Genomic DNA, 18,538 nt, shown 5'->3' on the forward strand with positions numbered 1-18,538 from the left:
GTGAATGATCTCATAATCTTGGAGACAGATTAATATTGGTTCGTATTCCTGTTTTTAGCTGGCGAGCTATGAAAGCCAGTTAGCCAAGCTCCGAGCTGAGGTGGAGAAGGGAGAAGCATTGCGGCAAAGTTTGGAGTATGATCTGGCTGTTGCTAGAAAGGAAGCGGGTCTTGGAAGACGGGCTGCTGAAGAGAGGTTAGCTGAGGCACACAGGGTCCAAGACAAACTCTGCGGTAAGGCACTAAAACTTATTCCCATGTTAACAATTATGACCTCATTGTATATCATTGCTCAGCGTTGTGTATGCATTCCGCATATGGGATCAGAAATTACGTTTTGATTCGTTGACTGGCTTTTGATGGACAGACTTTGCTGAGTGTGTCTCAAGTCTTCAGGCAATTATGTGAACGTTCATCTATGTTATATTAATTTTTTTAATGTTATGTATGTATGGAAAAAGGGGTTGAAAATTTTGTTGATCACTTTTTAAGGCACCTTTTCCATGAAGAATCAGGAGAATCACATAGAGATTAAGAAAAAAGCATGTATGTTAGGCCTCCTATCACATATGGTCTTGAATTGGAATCTCTCGCTTGAGAGAATCTGTGAGAAGCACTGCAGGTGCTTTGGTGTTAGCTCGCTTAGGAACACTTGGGTTAGAGTGTGGTACCTAGGAAGGAAAAAGGCAGTGGACTTAGCTCTCAAAAGTTATCTGTTAATATAGCATATGACCATCTTAAAATCGTTTTACTTAAGTATATATTAAAGCAGGGGTCCCCAAACTACGGCCCGTGGGCCACATGCGGCCCCCTGAGGCCATTTATCCGGCCCCCACCACACTTCCGGAAGGGGCACCTCTTTCATTGGTGGTCAGTTAGAGGAGCATAGTTCCCATTGAAATACTGGTCAGTTTGTTGATTTAAATTTACTTGTTCTTTATTTTAAATATTGTATTTGTTCCCGTTTTGGTTTTTTAATTTAAAATAAGATATGTGCAGTGTGCATAGGGATTTGTTCATAGTTTTTTTATAGTCCGGCCCTCCAACGGTCTGAGGGACAGTGAACTGGCCCCTTGTGTAAAAAGTTTGGGGACCCCTGTATTAAAGAAATGTGCTTAGATGAGTGTAAACTGATCACAAGAACCCAGATCATGGAACACAAAATGACCTGAAGTCCTTCCACGTGGATAACTACCATCCTGATTTTTAATTGCAAGGGTTGATTTTGCCCTTTTTTTGGTACTTTATTGGAATAGACTCACAAAGTATGTACTCTTTTGTATCTGGCTTCTTTCTTTGAACTTAGTGTTAGTGAGTGCTTCTGTAATGTTGTATGAACTCCAACAACATTGGTATTTAGTATTATTATATTGTGTGAATATACCACACATTTAATTCATTCACTCTTGATGGGCATTTGAATTGTGTCTTGGTTTTTGTTATTTTTTTGATTTTCTTTTTTTTACAGGGACTGAGAGAGAGTCAGAGAGAGGGATAGATAGGGACAGACAGACAGGAATGGAGAGAGATGAGAAGCATCAATCATCAGTTCTTCGTTGTGACACCTTAGTTGTTCATTGATTGCTTTCTCATATGTGCCTTGACCATGGGCCTTCAGCAGATGGAATAACCCCTTGCTCAAGCCAGCAACCTTGGGTCCAAGCTGGTGAGCTTTTCTGCTCAAGCCAGATGAGCCCGCGCTCAAGCTGGCGACCTCGGGGTCTTGTACCTGGGTCCTCCGCATCCCAGTCTGACGCTCTATCCACTGCGCCACTGCCTGGTCAGGCGGTTTTTGTTATTAATAATAACGTTGGCATGACGTTTTTGTACACAGCACATTTTAATTAAGAGAACACTGAACATGAATTCAGAAGATTTAGGTTTGCATCAAGTTCTACCTGACTTATTTACTGATATTTGAACCTAGGTTGTTTTAAGGATTAAATAAGAAAATGAAAGTCCTGGTCAGATAGCTCAGTGGTTTGAGCATCATCCCAATACACTAAGGTTGTGGGTTCAATCCCTAGTCAGTGCACACAAAATCAACCAAGGAATGTATAAATAAGGGGAACAAAAAATTGATGTTTCTCTCTTTTTTTCTTCCCTCTCCACTGTTCATCTCTCTCTAAAATCAATTAAAAAAAAAGAAAAAGAAAACGAAAGTGCTTTGTTGCCTGATCAGGTGGTGGCGCAGTGGATAGTGTCTGGACTAGGACACAGAGGATCCAGGTTTGAAACCCCGAGGCCACCAGTTTGAGCACGGGCTCATCTGGCTTGAGTGCGGACTCAGCAGCTTGAGTGTGGTGCCGCTTGCTTGAGCATGGGATCATAGACATGACCCCATGGTCACTGGCTTGAGTCCAAAGGTTGCTGGCTGGAAGCCCAAGGTTGCTGGCTTGAGCAAGGGGTCACTTGCTCTGCTGTAGCCCCCCACCCACCCCCGGTCAAGGCACATATGCAATCAATGAACAACTAAGGAGCCACAATGAAGAATTGATGCTTCTCATCTCTCTCCCTTCCTGTCTGTCTGTCTCTATCTGTTCCTCTCTCTGACTCTCTGTCTATGTAAAAAAGAAAGAAAAAAAGTGCTTTGTTAACTGCATGGGGCTAAATAAATGTTAAGTTATAAGTTGCAAAAGTTAGGTACCCTAACCTTGGGCAGGTGTCTTGAATTATTGCCATTGGTCAGGATTATTATTTTTATTTTTAGGTGAGAGGAGGGGTGATAGACAGACTCCTGTATGTGCCCTGACCAGGATTCACCTAACAACCCCCATCTAGGGCCAGTGCTCGAGTACCAAGCTATTTTTAGTGTGTGAGGCTGATGTGGTCCAATGGAGCTATTCTTAGTAATGGGGCCATGCTTGAACCAATCAAGCTACTGGCTGCAGGAGGGGAAGAGGGGGAGAAGTAGATGGTTGCTTTTTCTGTGTGACCTGACCAGAAATCAAACCTGGGACATCCATATGCCTGGCCAATGCTCTATCCACTGAGCCACTGGCCAGGGCCGGTCAGAATTATTTTTGATTACCTCTGGCATTTAGTAACTATACCACTTAAGAATAAAAGGGTTCCAAGGCACTAGATATACAAGTTAGTAGCTTTAATTTAATGATGAGTATATTGAAGTCCAGGAGAATGGAAAATTAACTCGCTCCAGGTCAGGTAATTTTAACAGACATGTTACAGAGGAAATGGAGGAATGGGTGTTAATTACATGTAGAATGCTTAACCTTGTCATTAGGCAAATGCAAATTTAAAACTGCTATTTCTGTAACTATATACCTATCAGATGGCTCTAACTGAAAAAACCTTTTAGAGTGTTGGCCTGGCATGTGGACATCCTGGATTCGATCTCCGGTCAGGTCACATACGAGAAGTGACCGTCTGTTTCTCTTCCTTTCCCTCTTCCTCTTCTCTCTCTCTTCCTTTTTCATAGCCAGTGGCTCATCTGGTTCGAGCATTAGCCAGAATAGCTTGGTTGGTCAGAGCATCAGCCCTGGGTACTGAGGATAGCTCAGTTGGTCTGAGTGTCAGCCCCAGGTGCAGAGGCTAGCTCGGTTGATTAGAGCATGGGCCCCGGATGGGGTTGGCTGGGTAGATCTAGGTCAGGACGCCTGTGGGCGTATGTCTCTCTATCTCCCCTCCTCTCACTTAAAAAAACAACCCCAAAACAAACTGTCCATACCAAATGCTAGTGAGGATGTAGAGAACTGGAATTCTTATAGTTAGTGGGAGAGTAAAATGGTACAACTACTTTGGAAAAAACCTGGCAATTTCTTTTAAAATAATCATATATTTATCCTGTGACCCAGGTATTTCACACTTTGCTTTTTCTCCCTGAGAAACATTTGTCCACAAAAGACTTGGACATTGATTTTCATAGCAGCTCCTTTGTGACAACCCCAAATTGGAAAACACAAACAAATTCTAAATGTCCTTTGACAATAGAATGAAGAAATAATTTGTTATATTCACACAACGAAATACTACTCAGCCATAAAAATGAACTAACTACTGATACATGAAATAACAGGAATGAATTTTGAAACCTTTATGCTGAGTAAAAATTATATACAAGAGGACATCCTGTATGACTCAATTTATGTGAAATTCTATGACAGAGAAAACTGATTGTTGGTGTAAAGAAATCAGAACAGTGTTTGCTTTTAGAATGGGTTAGAAGTAGGGATTGACTAGACAAAGAGATGAGGAAACCTTTTCGGTTAAAGGAAATGTTCTGTATTTTGATAGCTGTCTGGGTTACATGAGTGTAGGCATTTCTCAAGTCTCTTTGAATGGTATACTTAAGAGTTGTGCATTTCACTGTATGTAAATTTTTAATACATTTTTAAAAATATTTTTTAATTGATTTTTAGAGAGAGGGTAAGAGAGAGTGGGGAGAAGGGAGAAGCATCAACTCATAGTAGTCGTTGCTTTCTGTATGTGCCTTGACTGGGCAAGCCCAGGGTTTTGAACTGTTGACCTCAGCATTCCAGGTCAAACCTACTATATGTAAATTTTACCTGCAAAAAAGTATAACTATATTGAATTCTAGTTAACAATATGAAGCTGAATTATTTAGGAGTGAAATATACAGTGTGTCCGTAAAGTCATGGTGAGCTTTTAACCAGTCACAGGAAAGCAACAAAAGACGATAGAAATGTGAAATCTTTGGCTCAGCAAGAAAAACTGATAACAAGATAAACAGAAAGCCAACTAAATGGGAAATGATATTTTTAAACTCCTGCTCAGATAAGGGCCTAATATCCAAAATATACAAAGAACTCCTAAAACTCAACAACAAACAAATAAACAATCCAATAAAAAAATGGGAAGAGGATATGAACAGACACTTCTCCCAGGAAGAAATACAAATGGCCAACAGATATATGAAAAGATGCTTATCTTCTTTAGTTATTAGAGAAATGCAAATCAAAACTGCAATGAGATTTCACCTCACACCTGTTAGATTAGCTATTATTAACAAGACAGGTAATAGCAAATGTTGGAGAGATTGTGGAGAAAAAGGAACCCTCATACACTGTTGGTGGGAATGTAAAGTAGTACAACCATTATGGAAGAAAGTATGGTGGTTCCTCAAAAAACTGAAAATAGAACTACCTTTTGACCCAGCAATCCCTCTACTGGGTATATACCCCAAAAACTCAGAAACATTGATACGTAAAGACACATGCAGCCCCATGTTCATTACAGCATTGTTCACAGTGGCCAGGACATGGAAACAACCAAAAAGCCCGTCAATAGATGACTGGATAAAGAAGATGTGGCACATATACACTATGGAATACTACACAGCCATAAGAAATGATGACATCGGATCATTTACAGCAAAATGGTGGGATCTTGATAACATGATACGAAGTGAAATAAGTAAATCAGAAAAAACCAGAAACTGCATTATTCCATACGTAGGTGGGACATAAAAGTGAAACTAAGAGACATTGATAAGAGTGTGGTGGTTACGGGGAGAGGGGGGAGAGGGAAAGGGGGAGAGGGAGGGGCACAAAGAGAACTAGATAGAAGGTGATAGAGGACAATCTGACTTTGGGTGATGGGTATGCAACATAATTGAATGACAAGATAAATTGGACATGTTATCTTTGAATATATGTATCCTGATTTACTGATGTCACCCCATTAAAAATAAATAAATAAATAAATAATTTAAAAAAAGAAAGAAAGAAATGTGAAATCTGCACCAAATAAAAGGAAAACTCTCTCAGTTTCATACCTATTCAGTGCAGTTCGATGTGCGCTCACGCACAGATTTTTTAGGGTTCCTTAGGTAGCTATCCCGTATAGCCTCTACAGACTCGTCACTGACTGATGGCCTACCAGAACGGGGTTTCTCCACCAAACTGCCGGTTTCCTTCAACTGCTTATCCCACCGAGTAATGTTATTCCTATGTGGTGGTGCTTTGTTATAAATGCGCCAATATTCACGTTGCACTTTGTTCACGGATTCGAATTTAGCGAGCCACAGAACACACTGAACTTTCCTCTGTACCATCCACATCTCGACTGGCATGGCCGTGGGCTGCTCCAGTGTATACATGGTGTTATGTCATCATCTGTGCATGTGCACATGCTGCCACATCATCCTACAGAAACTGGGAGGGTTTTCCTTTAATTTGGTGCAGATTTCACATTTCTATCGTCTTTTGTTGCTTTCCTGTGACTGGTCAAAAGTGCACCATGACTTTACAGACACACTTTATTTGCAAATTGCTTTGAGATGCATAAAAATTATGATGGTCTGATGGATGTATAAATGAATGGATGTACAGATGAATGAGTGATAAAACAAATATAGTAAAATGTTAGCAATCATAGAGTCAAGGTGGTTTTATGGGTGTTTGCTGAAAGTTTTTTTCAACTTCATGTAGTTTTTGAAAATTTTTATAATAAAATGTTAAGGGTAGAGTAAAAACAACCTGATAAGAGTTATGGGATATAAAAAAAGATAATTCTGTAATGATTGAGAGGAGATGGGATTAGAAAGAAAATTTTGGAAACTGGAAAGCAAATGGATGAGGGATAAGTGATTTAGCAGACCGGAGATGTAGAAGACTCCTAAACCAGGAGGGAGAGCTGGCAGACAGCTTGTTAGAGTCAAAAGAGTTATGAAAGGGAAGCACCAGATTCCTTTGGGATTAGGAATTGGAAGAAGCTGTTTGTGCTTACGTTCCCTTCCCACAAGCGGTGCTACTCTGGATTGTTCTCGCTTGGGAGATTTAATCTCTGGTGATGATAAAATAGAAGGTCTCCAGACTGGGAAAAACAGGGAGATATCATACTTAATGCTGAAGTTTGAGGAACTGTTTCTTCTAGCTTCCTTTTTCAATTGGCTTCCCCAAAAGCTGTCACCAGATTTTTGTACTCCATATGGGAGCGTGGGAGAATACTCTGTGGGTCACCTGATAAGCCAGGAAGAAAAACTTAAGGATAATGATAAATGGCCCAGCCAGACTCTCCTCCAGTAAAGATCACAGGTGTCAAGCTCCACACTCAAGCTCAGTATGTAGGTGATGGATTTACAGAGAGATAAAAGGTGTGGCACCCTGTAGTTACTCTTTTTTTTTTTTTTTTTTTGAGGGAGAGAGAAAAAGGGAGATGAGAAGTATCAACTTACAGTGGCATCATTTTAGTTGATCATTGATTGCTTCTCATACGTACCTTGACCGGGGGGTTCCAGCAGAGCGAGTGACCTCTTGCTTTAGTTACTCTTAATTGAGAGCAAACAACTAAGAATTACCAGATATTTAGGGAAAGCCTCTAAAATGGAGACAAAAAAATAACTTGGATCAGAAACTCTTCAGGAAGATTTAACAAACAAGTAGTATTAATATCCTCAGACCTGAAAGAGAATGTATACCATCTGTGAGGCAAGAACCAGATCCCATATAAAAGAAAGCTCTTAGGAATTAAAAATGTGAAATTAGAAATGAAAAATGCCAATAGACGCATTGGAAAATGAAGATGAAAAAAATCTCTCAGAAATTAATGTAAAAAGACAGATAGAAAAATAAGAGAGAAAAGAAAATTTAAAAACCAACATGAATAATAGGTAATACTGAAAGAAAGAGATGAGAGAAATCAGAGAGGGACTGAAATTATTTAAGAACACATCTCGGAACTAAAGGTTATGTGTGAGCTGCCAGATTGAAAGGAAAAGACCCGTGAATATTATCCGCAATGGAAAGAAACAGATCTACCTGAAGGCATGACATTATGAAATGTCAGAAAAAGAGACAAAGAGAAGATCTCAAAACTTTCAAAGAGAAAAGAAAAAGAAGGAAAAATAGGCCACATGCAGAGGGACAGAAATCAAAAGGGCCTCAATCTTCTTATCTGCAATACAGCCTGCTAGACTATGTAGATAATGTCTTGCAGTGAGCATTACTGGATGGGAGGGAGACTTTTTGTACCATTTTATACCTTTCAGTTTTGAACCTTTGGAATATATGATTCGTTCAAAACAGATATAATTTAAAAACAATACCACTACTAACTGTTTTAACAAGTGTGTTGGTACGTATTTCTTTATTTAATCTTTACAAAAACTGAACTAGGAGGCACTTTATTCTGAGTCAAAGAGGTTTAACCAGGTGGTAGGTGATGGAGCCAGACCTGGAGGCCTTTCATCGCTTCATTTTTAGATGCTGAAACAGAGCAGCAGTCCTAGTGGAGAGCTGTTGGTTATTGTTGAGGTAATAATTAGTATGAGAGGGGATTGAGCCTAATTTTTGGGGAGTAAATACCATAGTTCTAAGGGTTGCAGCAGTGGTTCCCAGCATCAATTTTATGACAGTCTTTATTTGTAAAATGTTTTACAACTAATTTGTTGCCAATAGTCACATATAAATATTTGTTCTTTCATGTCTTAGAAAGAGTTCCCTATATGTCAGCCTTATTTTATTTATTTTTTAACATTTGATTTATTTTCTTGAATAGGAGAAAAAGAGTGGTTGGTGCTAGAGGTGCAACTAAATCTGGGCATATCTCTGGGAATAATATGTCTTATCATTTCATGGCAAAATCACCTTTGTGTGGAGGGGATGAAGAGATCGAAAAATGGTAGAATCCTGGTTCTGGGACAGTGAGCTTTTCAAGAGTTGACTGGTGTGAAGTGGTTACAGGTTTTGTCCTAAGATGATGCTGTAGATGAAACCAGCTCCTAGGCCTAGTGTTTTGAACTCTAGGGATTTATACTGCTCACAAAAATTAGGGGATATTTCATCGCTTCATATTCATTTTGGAAGTATCCCTTAATGTGTGTGAGCAGTGTAATTTACAGTTATAAATTGAATTATTCTTTTATATTTTTAATAGCTCAGAATACAGAACTTCAAGGAAGGGCAAATGAGACTGAGAAAGCATTTCAGACTTCCCAGCAGAAATGGAAAGAAGAATGCAGAAGATTTGAATGTGATTTGGAGGAAAGAGACAATATAATTCAAAATTGCAATCGAGAATATGATTTACTTATGAAAGAAAAGAGCAAACTAGAGAAGACTCTACAGGTAAAATTTTTTATAAAGGAATTTTGCTATATATAATATTCATTGAGATGTGTTAAACATTATTTGAAGTTGTCTTTGTAAAGGAAAATAATGACTAGAAAGCAAAAAAATCTGATTTCTGTCTTTCCTCCTCCCCCTTTCCTTTTTTCTTGTTAGGGTCATTTTTGTAGGCCTCTGTAATATGCTTTAGACTACATTTATAGGTATATTATTTCTTTTGTGAAAAAAGTTTGAAATCTCTTACCAAAATTTAAAAAATAAGCACATATGGCCTGACCTGTGGTGGTGCAGTGGATAGAGCATTGATCTGGAATGCTGGGGTCGCTGGTTCAAAAACTTGGGCTTGCCTGGTCAAGGCACATAGGAGAAGCAACTGCTACGAATTGTTGCTTCCTGCTCCTTCTCCACTTTCTCTTTCTTTCCCTCTCTCTAAAATCAATAAATAAAATCTTAAAAAAGACACGTGGGCATTTTGTAAGAATGTAAGAACCTATAGCCCTTTTGATCCCACAGCTTGAAAATTTGGCATTTTAAAAATGTGGGTCCTAGATTTGGTATGAATATGCTATAAATTTAGAAAAGTATTTATGTTTCTGATGTATACTTTATTAATTATATAGAGGTCATCTGTATAGATATGATGTGTAAGCAGTTTGATGCCTTTGTATTAAAGTTATTATGAGGTAGTTATTCTTCTCTCTCTCTCTCTCTCTCTTTTTTTTTTTACCTTTTTACTCTCCATGGTAAAAGTATGGTTTAAGGTTGAGGTTTCCAGCCACTTAGAAAAAAGAGTTTGAATTGTCTATATTTGCCATATTTTTACAGTACCAGTTTAAATTTAAAAAGAAAAAAAAGATAAAAGTGCTCTACATTTACCATTGGAGTAAATGGCTTTTTAGAATACTGGAAATAAATCTTAACTAAAAATAATGTTACAAAAGCATTTACAAAGTATGAAAGTTTTGACAAGCATTCCGAGACATTGTCAGGAGATCTACTTTTGACTTCTTTTTTTTTTTTAAATGAAAGTAGGGGAGATAGAGAGACAGACTCCTATATGCTCCCCAGCTGGGATCCACATGGCAACCCCTATCTGGACCAATGGCTCTGCCCATCTGGAGCCCCTTGCAACTGAGCTATTTTTAGTGCCTGAGGTGGAGGCTTGATGGAGCCATCTTCAGCCTATGTGCTTGAATCAATTGCGCCATGGTTGCAGGAGGGGAAGAAAGAGAAGGAGGGGGGAGGGAGAAGCAGATGGTCACCTCTCCTGTGTGCCGTGACTGGGAATTGAACTCAGGACTTCCATATGCCGGGTGGACATGCTACCACTGAGCTAACTGGCTAGGGCCTACTTTTGATTTCTTTTACAGCAATAGTCATGTCAAGTTTACTAGTAGAATGGGGCTTGGCATCTATAAGGGTTCCATTAGTATTTGAAGAGGGGATGTTTAGGTGGTGACTGGTACTGTAAGTCCCTGGGCAGCCCTCTGTAACCTTCCTCACGTAAAATGTCTTGGAGCTGTGGGGAAAGAAGGGTAGTGGTGGCAGCACTCCTGCCCGTCAGTCACTGTACACCTCAGGTTACACAGTCTTGATGTGATCTTGATCAGCCACTTGGTAGGAAAACTGCTTTGATTTGATACTATTGGCTTTAAACTGAGCTGCACAGAGACTGTTGGGGAATTTGGGACTGAGGAGGAATCACTTTTTAACTCTTGGGGGAAAAGGCTTCAAAGTTCTTGTGACAGCTTTCCATTAGTGGAAATTGTAAGGGCAGTCTGTATTATACAGCTCCATGCTGTTCATTGTAGAGGGACACAGGAGGCTTTCCTATTCTCATATAAACCACAGAATCTCCTGCATTAAAGGATACTTTGTTTTGAACCCCACAGGTCAGAAAATTTGGCTTCTTAAGAAATCTGCAATTTATATATATATTTTTAAAGTTTTTAAAAATTAATTAATTAATTCATTTTTAGAGAGGAGAGAGAGAGGGGGAGAGAGAGACAGAGAGGGAGAGAGAGGAGAGAGAGACAGAGAGAGAGAAGGGGGGAGGAGCTGGAAGCATCAACTCCCATATGTGCCTTGACCAGGCAAGCCCAGGGTTTCGAACCGGCGACCTCAGCATTTCCAGGTCAACGCTTTATCCACTGCGCCACCACAGGTCAGGCTGCATTTTATATTTTTAAGATTTTGAACCAACTTAGATCTTGTACATACACGATGTGTCCGTAAAGTCATGTTGCACTTTTGACTGGTCTCAGGAAAGCAACAAAAGACTATAGAAATGTGAAGTCTACACCAAATTAAAGGAAAACTCTCTCAGTTTCATACCTATTCAGTGCAGTTCGATGTGCGCTCACGCACAGATTTTTTAGGACTCCTTAGGTAGCTATCCCGTATAGCCTCTACAGACTCGTCACTGACTGATGGTTTACCAGAACGGGGTTTCTCCACCAAACTGCCAGTTTCCTTCAACTGCTTATCCCACCGAGTAATGTTATTCCTATGTGGTGGCACTTCGTTATAAGTGTGCCGATATTCACGTTGCACTTTGGTCACGGATTCGAATTTAGCGAGCCACAGAACACACTGAACTTTCCTCTGTACCGTCCACATCTCGACTGGCATGGCCGTGGGCTGCTCCAGTGTATACATGGTGTTATGTCATCACCTGTGCATGTGCACATGCTGCCACATCATCCTACAGAAACTGGGAGGGTTTTCCATTTATTTGGTGCAGATTTCACATTTCTGTTGTCTTTTGTTGCTTTCCTGTGACCGGTCAAAAGTGCACCATGACTTTATGGACACACTGTATAGTACACCTAGGAAAACCCAACAAGAAAAGCCTCCTGCCAACATTATCTGTAGAACTAGAAATTAGTGACAGTCCAAACTTTTAAAAAATATTTTTGACTTTTCAAGTTTCTGACAGGGGTCCCCAAACTTTTTACACAGGGGCCCAGTTCACTGTCCCTCAGACCATTGGAGGGCTCTCACATACAGTGCTCCTCTAACTGACCACCAATGAGAGAGTTGCCCCTTCTGGAAGTGCGGGGGGAGCTGGATAAATGGCCTTAGTGGGCCAAATTGTGGCCCGCAGGCCGTAGTTTGGGGACGCCTGACAGGGGTAGTCAACCTTTTTTATACCTACTCCCACTTTTGTATCTCTGTTAGTAGTAAAATTTTCTAACCTCCCACCGGTTCCACAGTCATGGTAATTTATAAAGTAGGGGAGTAACTTTACTTTATAAAATTTAAATAGCAGAGTTATAGCAAGTTAAAGCATATAATAATAATTACATACCAAGTACTTTATGTCGGATTTTCGCTAAGTTTGGCAGAATAAATCTTTATAACTATTTACTATAGTTAAATCTATCTTTTTATTTATACTTTGGTTGCTCCGCTACCGCCCACCATGAAAGCTGGAATGCCCACTAGTGGGAAGTAGGGACCAGGTTGACTACCACTGATCTAGAATGTCCTTCTGCTGATTACACAAAACTCCTTTCTTCCCTTTTGGAAATACAATGTTTTCTGTCAGATTTATATATACATTATTAGGGGTAATCCAAATAGTTTGTTCATAGGCAATTAGAGATTTTCATAATAACTACTTTACACATAGGTTTACATATAGATTACATAAAATCTATGTATTTTGTTTTTTGTCTCTATTGTATAATGCATTTTGTTAAAACCTCTGAAGTTTAAATTTTCAGAAAAATTGATGTAAATATACACATATATGTATATATAAAATGTTACTAAAAATAAATAGGTAAGCATAACTTCTTATTCAGGTCTATATTCTAATGATCAAAATATAATAGTTTTATTAATGATTTTTACATAAATTATAATGAGTTTTAACATGACAGGTAAGGAAAGTCCTTTGTATATTTAAATTGGGGATGAAGAGAGTAAGCTAACTTAGTGATCTAATAGTAACTCAGGGTTTTATTCATATAAAGGAAACATTGGAAATACATCAGCAGGAGAAGAATGAAATGGAGTCTCATATCAGGGAGACAGCATTGGAGGAGTTTAGATTACAAGCAGAACAATGGGAAGCAGAAAGAAGAGAGTTACAATTTATAGTACAGGTATTTTAAAAGTAATAATACAGTTTCTTAAATATGTCTTTTTAATGCTTGTGATACTAAAAATTACATTAGTGAAATAATTGACTGGCTTGCTCAGAAGGAAAATAATTCCTAGTCTTTGATTTCTGGAAGTTTATCAGACTAATATAAAATACAAATATATCTGAGACTAACACAAAATAATATTGACTGTAAACTGTAACTGAAAAATAAAATGTTGAAATTTTGAAAAAATAAGGAATAGAATGGATTTTGGATATTAATGGATTATTGGGTGCATACAAATCTTACTGTATACTAGTGATTTTTGAACTATTTTTAAGTAATGTTGTGCAGATTCTTTGTGTGTGTGTGTGTGTGTGTGTGTGTTTGTGTGACAGAGACAGAGAGAGAGAGGGACAGGTAGGGAAAGAGGAAGGGAGGGAGATGAGAAACATCAATTCTTCATTGCTGCACCTTAGTTGTTCGCTGATTGCTTTCTCCTATGTGCCCTGACTGGGAGGCTATAGCAGAGTGAGTGTCCCCTTGCTCAAGCCAGCGACCTTGGGCTCAGGCTGATGACCTTGGGCTTTAAGTCAGTGACCTTTGGGTTCAAACCAGTGACCATGGGGTCATGTCTATCATCCCACACTCAAGCCTGTGACACGCTGCTCAAGCTGGTGAGTCCAGGCTTAAGTCGGAGACTTCAAGGTTTCAAACCTGGGTCCTTTGTGTCCTAGTCCGACGCTGTATCCACTGCACCACCACCTGGTCAGGCCATGTGGCCTTTATTATTTAGACTCACTGTAAGAAGAAAATCTTAATTTACACCATGTCCCCTTTTCCAGTAATTGAAGCACTAAGTAGAGGTGTATTTCTATGGAATATTAATGAGAGTTCTTAGTGAGTTATCTCAAAAGTTAGTTAAGATAGTATTTCTCAGAGAAAAAGATAGTATTTCTCATTTATTTAAACATAGTATCTCTTTTGATAAACATAAAAATTCCATGTCTTTAGCATTATTTTAAGTTTCAAAACAAAGCCCTCGTAGTTTTAGAACAAAATATTTATGTTGATGTTGAAAAAATGTATACAGGCCCTGGCCAGTTGACTCAGTGGTAGAGTGTCGGTCCAGCATGTGGAAGTCCCGGGTTTGATTCCTGGTCAGGGCACACAGGAGAGGTGATCATCTGCTTCTCTACCTCTTACCCCCTCTATCTTTCTGTCTCTTCCCATCCTGCAGCCATGGCTCCAATGGTTTGAGCAAAGTTGGCCCCAGGCTCTGAGTATGGATGGCTCCATGGTCTTGGCCTCAGGTGCTAAAAAATAGCTCGGTTTCTGAGCAATGGAGCTGGGGTCCAGCCAGGCAGAGCATCTCCTGGTAGGGGCTTGCTAGTGGATCCTGGTTGGGGCACATGAGGGAGTCTCTCTCTGCCTCCCCACCTCACTTTTAATAAAAACAAACCAAAATAAAATGTGTGTGTATTATTTTTATCTCTATATTTACATTTTTTACTGAAAATGAACATTTTATTTTTTACTTATATTTTTCATTTTTCCTGTAATGGCAATGTGAACATTTGTTTTGTTTTAAATTTAGGTACAGTTGACATGCATTATATTGTTTTGGGTGTATAACACAGTGACCCAATATTCGTATATATTGTGAAATGATCAACACAATGAATCTAGTTAACATTGGTCACCGTACATAATTACAGATTTTTTTTTTTTTTTTTTTTTTTAGCAAGAGAGAGTGCAATGAGAAGCTTCAACTCTACTTGTTCATTGATTGCTTCTCATATGTGCCTTGACCTTGGGGTGGGGGAGCAGGAGGAGTGCCTCCAGCCAAACCAGTGACCTCTTGCTCAAGCCAGTGACCTTGGGCTTTAAGCCAATGACCTTTAGGCTCAAGCCAGTGACCATGAGTCTATGATCCCACACTCAAGCTGGTGAGCGTGTGGTGAAGCTGGCTACCTTGGGATTTTGAACCTGGGTCTTCAGCGTGCCAGATCAGTGCTCTATTCACTGCACCACCACCAGGTCAGGCACAGAATTTTGCTTCTGATGAGAAATTTTAGAGTCTATTCTCTTAGCATCTTTCAAATATGCAACACAGTATTTTCAACTATAGTTGCCATACTGTGCCTACATACCCTAACTTATTAAAATTATTTTAAAACTTATTTTTTATTTTATTTTATTTTTTTTGTATTTTTCTGAAGCCGAAAATGGTGAGGCAGTCAGACTCCCGCATGCGCCCGACTGGGATCCATCCGTCACGCCCACCAGGGGGCGATGCTCTGCCCATCTGGGGCATCGCTCTGTCGCAACCAGAGCCATTCTAGCGCCTGAGGCAGAGGCCACAGAGCCATCCTCAGCGCCCGAGCAAACTTTACTCCAGTGGAGCCTTGGCTGCAGGAGGGGAAGAGAGAGACAGAGAGGAAGGAGGGGGGAGGGGTGGAGAAGCAGATGGGTGCTTCTCCTGTGTACCCTGGCCGGGAATCGAACCTGGCACTCCTGCACGCCAGGCTGACGCTCTACCACTGAGCAAACCGGCCAGGGCCTAAACTTATTTTTTTAATCACAATTTACATTTGGCAGTATTTTGTATCAGTTTCAGATGTACAGCATAGTTGCTAGAGAATTGCAGTGTAAACTTTAAGGATGCTTATTTGCCATAAGATTTTCTATTGTAGGCAGTGTGGGACATACAGTGGTAAAGTTTTGTTTTTAACTGCCATGCCCTTCTTTTGTCATTTCCCAGCTTATTGCAATGTATAATTTATCAGCAGGATTGAAAACATTTAAAAGATGAATGTATTCTTTTTTTGGTATTTATTTTATTTTAAAATTATTTAATTCAATCAGGAAATAAAATGATCCTCTCCTCATTCATTGGTTTATGTATCTAGTGATAAAGGGATGGGAGAGTTTGTGATGGGCAAGGGCGTGGGAGATGTAGATTGAACATCATACCATAGCTCAGGCTGGATAGCTTGGTTGTTTAGTTAGAGCATCATCCCTATGTGCAAAGGTTGCTGGTTCAATCCCCAGTCAGAGCATATACAGGAACATATTAGTGTTTCTCTCTCTCTCTCTCTCTAAAATAAGCAAAAAAAAAAATGCCATAAACTAAATAAAGAGGAGGAAGATTGGGAAGGCATCAGATCAGGTTTAAGCTTCAGTAGTTGTGTGATAAGACAGCTGTTAGGGACTGGGGTGTAGTGTGTCATAGATTGACCTAGTCGCGACCCACAGGTTGAGAACCGCTACCTTAAATGAAGTTGCATGAAAAGGAACTCTTTTTTTTTTTTAAAGTTCTCTGTTGCCTTTTTTTTTGTCTTTATTTTTTTCTATTTTTTAAATCTTTTATTTTTATTGAATCCAGAGAGAGGAAGGGGTAAGGGGGAGACAGAAGCATCAATCTGTTTCTGTATGTGCGCTGGCCAAGGACGGAACCAGCCACCTCTGCATTGCAGGACAATGCTCCAGCCAAGCGAGCCAGCCAGCCAGGCCTGAAAAGGAACTCTTTAAGGAGTTTGCCTTCAATGATTTATGGCAACTAGGAGTATTTCTTTGCAGTTCTTTGGGAAACGGTCCTGTGGTGGTCTGTATAAGCAGATTGTACAGAAAAATGGCACTGGTACTGCCTTTTCCAAACAGGAAACATCTTACTATTCAACTTATAAAGTTACTATATATTGTGCTCATGATAAAAATATCCCTAGTTTAGGGAAATCTAAAAGCAGAAAGTGAAGGTTTTGCCTCCTCCCCCTTCAATCCCACTCATCTAAGGAAATATATATATACACACACACATATATTATTGCATTTACATCAATGAAATTATATACCTTAATAATATTTTGTGTCTATCTTTAAAAAAAAAGATTTTATTTATTGATTTTAGAGGAAAGAGAGAAACATACACACACACACACACACACACACACACACACACACACAAAGGGGGGAGGAGCAGGAAGCATCAACTGTAGTAGTTGCTTCTCATATGTGCCTTGAGCAGGTAAACCCCAGGGTTTCAAACCTGTGACCTAGGCATTCCATACTGATGCTTTATCCACTGTGCCATCACAGGTCAGGCAGTGTGTCTATCTTTTGATGTCCTTACTCTACTTGTCTTCTGTTTGCATAATGTTCTGTCATGTGGAAGTTTCTAATATATTTAAGAAGTTCTTTAGTGAAGGACAATTTCTTTAAAATATTTTGCTTTAATTATAAGTGACTAACTAACATTCTTGTCCATATCTTTAGCTGTTGTTGTAGAAGTGATTCAGGTGTGTTCATGCCTAGAAGTATGGCTGGTCTGCAAGCTTATGGATTTATAGTTATGATAGATAGTATGCAAAGTTAGTCCCAGCTTATACTTTAAAGCAGCAAATACTTTTTGATTGTCAACTCTGCTGGCTTTGGGGATTTAGAGGGAAGAACCTTGTTCTGGCTCTTTCAGGAGATAATCATGTACTAGGTTGTAATTAGGTGCATTGATATATTTCAAATGCTAAGAATGAGAAGTACTTTCACTCTGATACATTTCTAACTTGGCTTCCATAATCCTTCAGAACTGAAACCGTATTTTGGAGTCTGAGAAATACTGTTTATATGAGTAAATATGAAGAATCATACAGTTGGCTGTGTTTCTGGAAGATGTGGAAAGAAAGCAACTTTATTTTCTAACAGCACAATGTGGTTTCCTGTAATATTAAATGTCAATTCAAAAACAAGTTTCATTTAAAAATATTTTAAGTTCAACACCTCCCTCTAGTGGAAAAAAAGGAAAAGTTCCTCAATTTCCAATGTCTCCAATGTCCTTACTATTTTGTCACACCTAGATACTGACACACACCCTTTCTTTCCTCTCTTTTTCACTGTAAGGATCCAGGTATCTTTTGTTCTGATTTGAAAATAAAAATAAATTCTTTGACAAAATTGAACAAATTTTCAGGCAAATTAATCTTGATGTAAACTGCACGAGGTAGTTTATGGTTCTTTTTGAATTTTCTTGAATATTATAATGTACTCCAGACTTGAGTTGTAGTGATAAAGTCATAGACTTAAAACAGATATTTGAACATACAAAAAATAATATGGAGTAATATAACAAATATTCAATATAACCAACCAATTCATTAATATAGCCAATATTTACCATCTTGATCATATATTTGTCATATATGCTTCAGAATTAAAACAAACAATAATGGTTAGAGCATTGAAGACTGATTATTCGGAATTACTTTACCCTCTCACCCCTACCCCACCCCCAAAAGATGAGCATCGTTTTGAAGATGGTGTTTAATTTTATGTGTACAATGATAGTATATCATATTATTTTATTTGTTTAAAAAATACACATAGAATATCCTACAGTATGCAT

At 38.9% G+C, this 18,538-nt stretch overlaps 1 protein-coding gene across 4 annotated transcripts in view; it reads left to right on the forward strand.

Moving 5' to 3' along the window:
- The window catches only part of CCDC171 (coiled-coil domain containing 171), a 388,145-nt gene that overhangs the window by 22,838 nt on the left and 346,769 nt on the right, over nucleotides 1–18,538 (forward strand). For 3 of the 4 annotated variants that reach the window (XM_066257293.1, XM_066257297.1, XM_066257295.1), the window contains exons 4-6: nucleotides 59–233; nucleotides 8,856–9,046; nucleotides 13,027–13,158. In XM_066257293.1, coding sequence (XP_066113390.1) covers nucleotides 59–233; nucleotides 8,856–9,046; nucleotides 13,027–13,158 — 498 coding nt within the window. The remainder of the gene's footprint in view (nucleotides 1–58; nucleotides 234–8,855; nucleotides 9,047–13,026; nucleotides 13,159–18,538) is intronic. The other variant, XM_066257296.1, reaches the window with a different exon arrangement.

The sequence above is a fragment of the Saccopteryx bilineata genome, chromosome 2 (assembly GCF_036850765.1).
Source record: "Saccopteryx bilineata isolate mSacBil1 chromosome 2, mSacBil1_pri_phased_curated, whole genome shotgun sequence".
Taxonomy (NCBI): Eukaryota; Metazoa; Chordata; class Mammalia; order Chiroptera; family Emballonuridae; genus Saccopteryx; species Saccopteryx bilineata.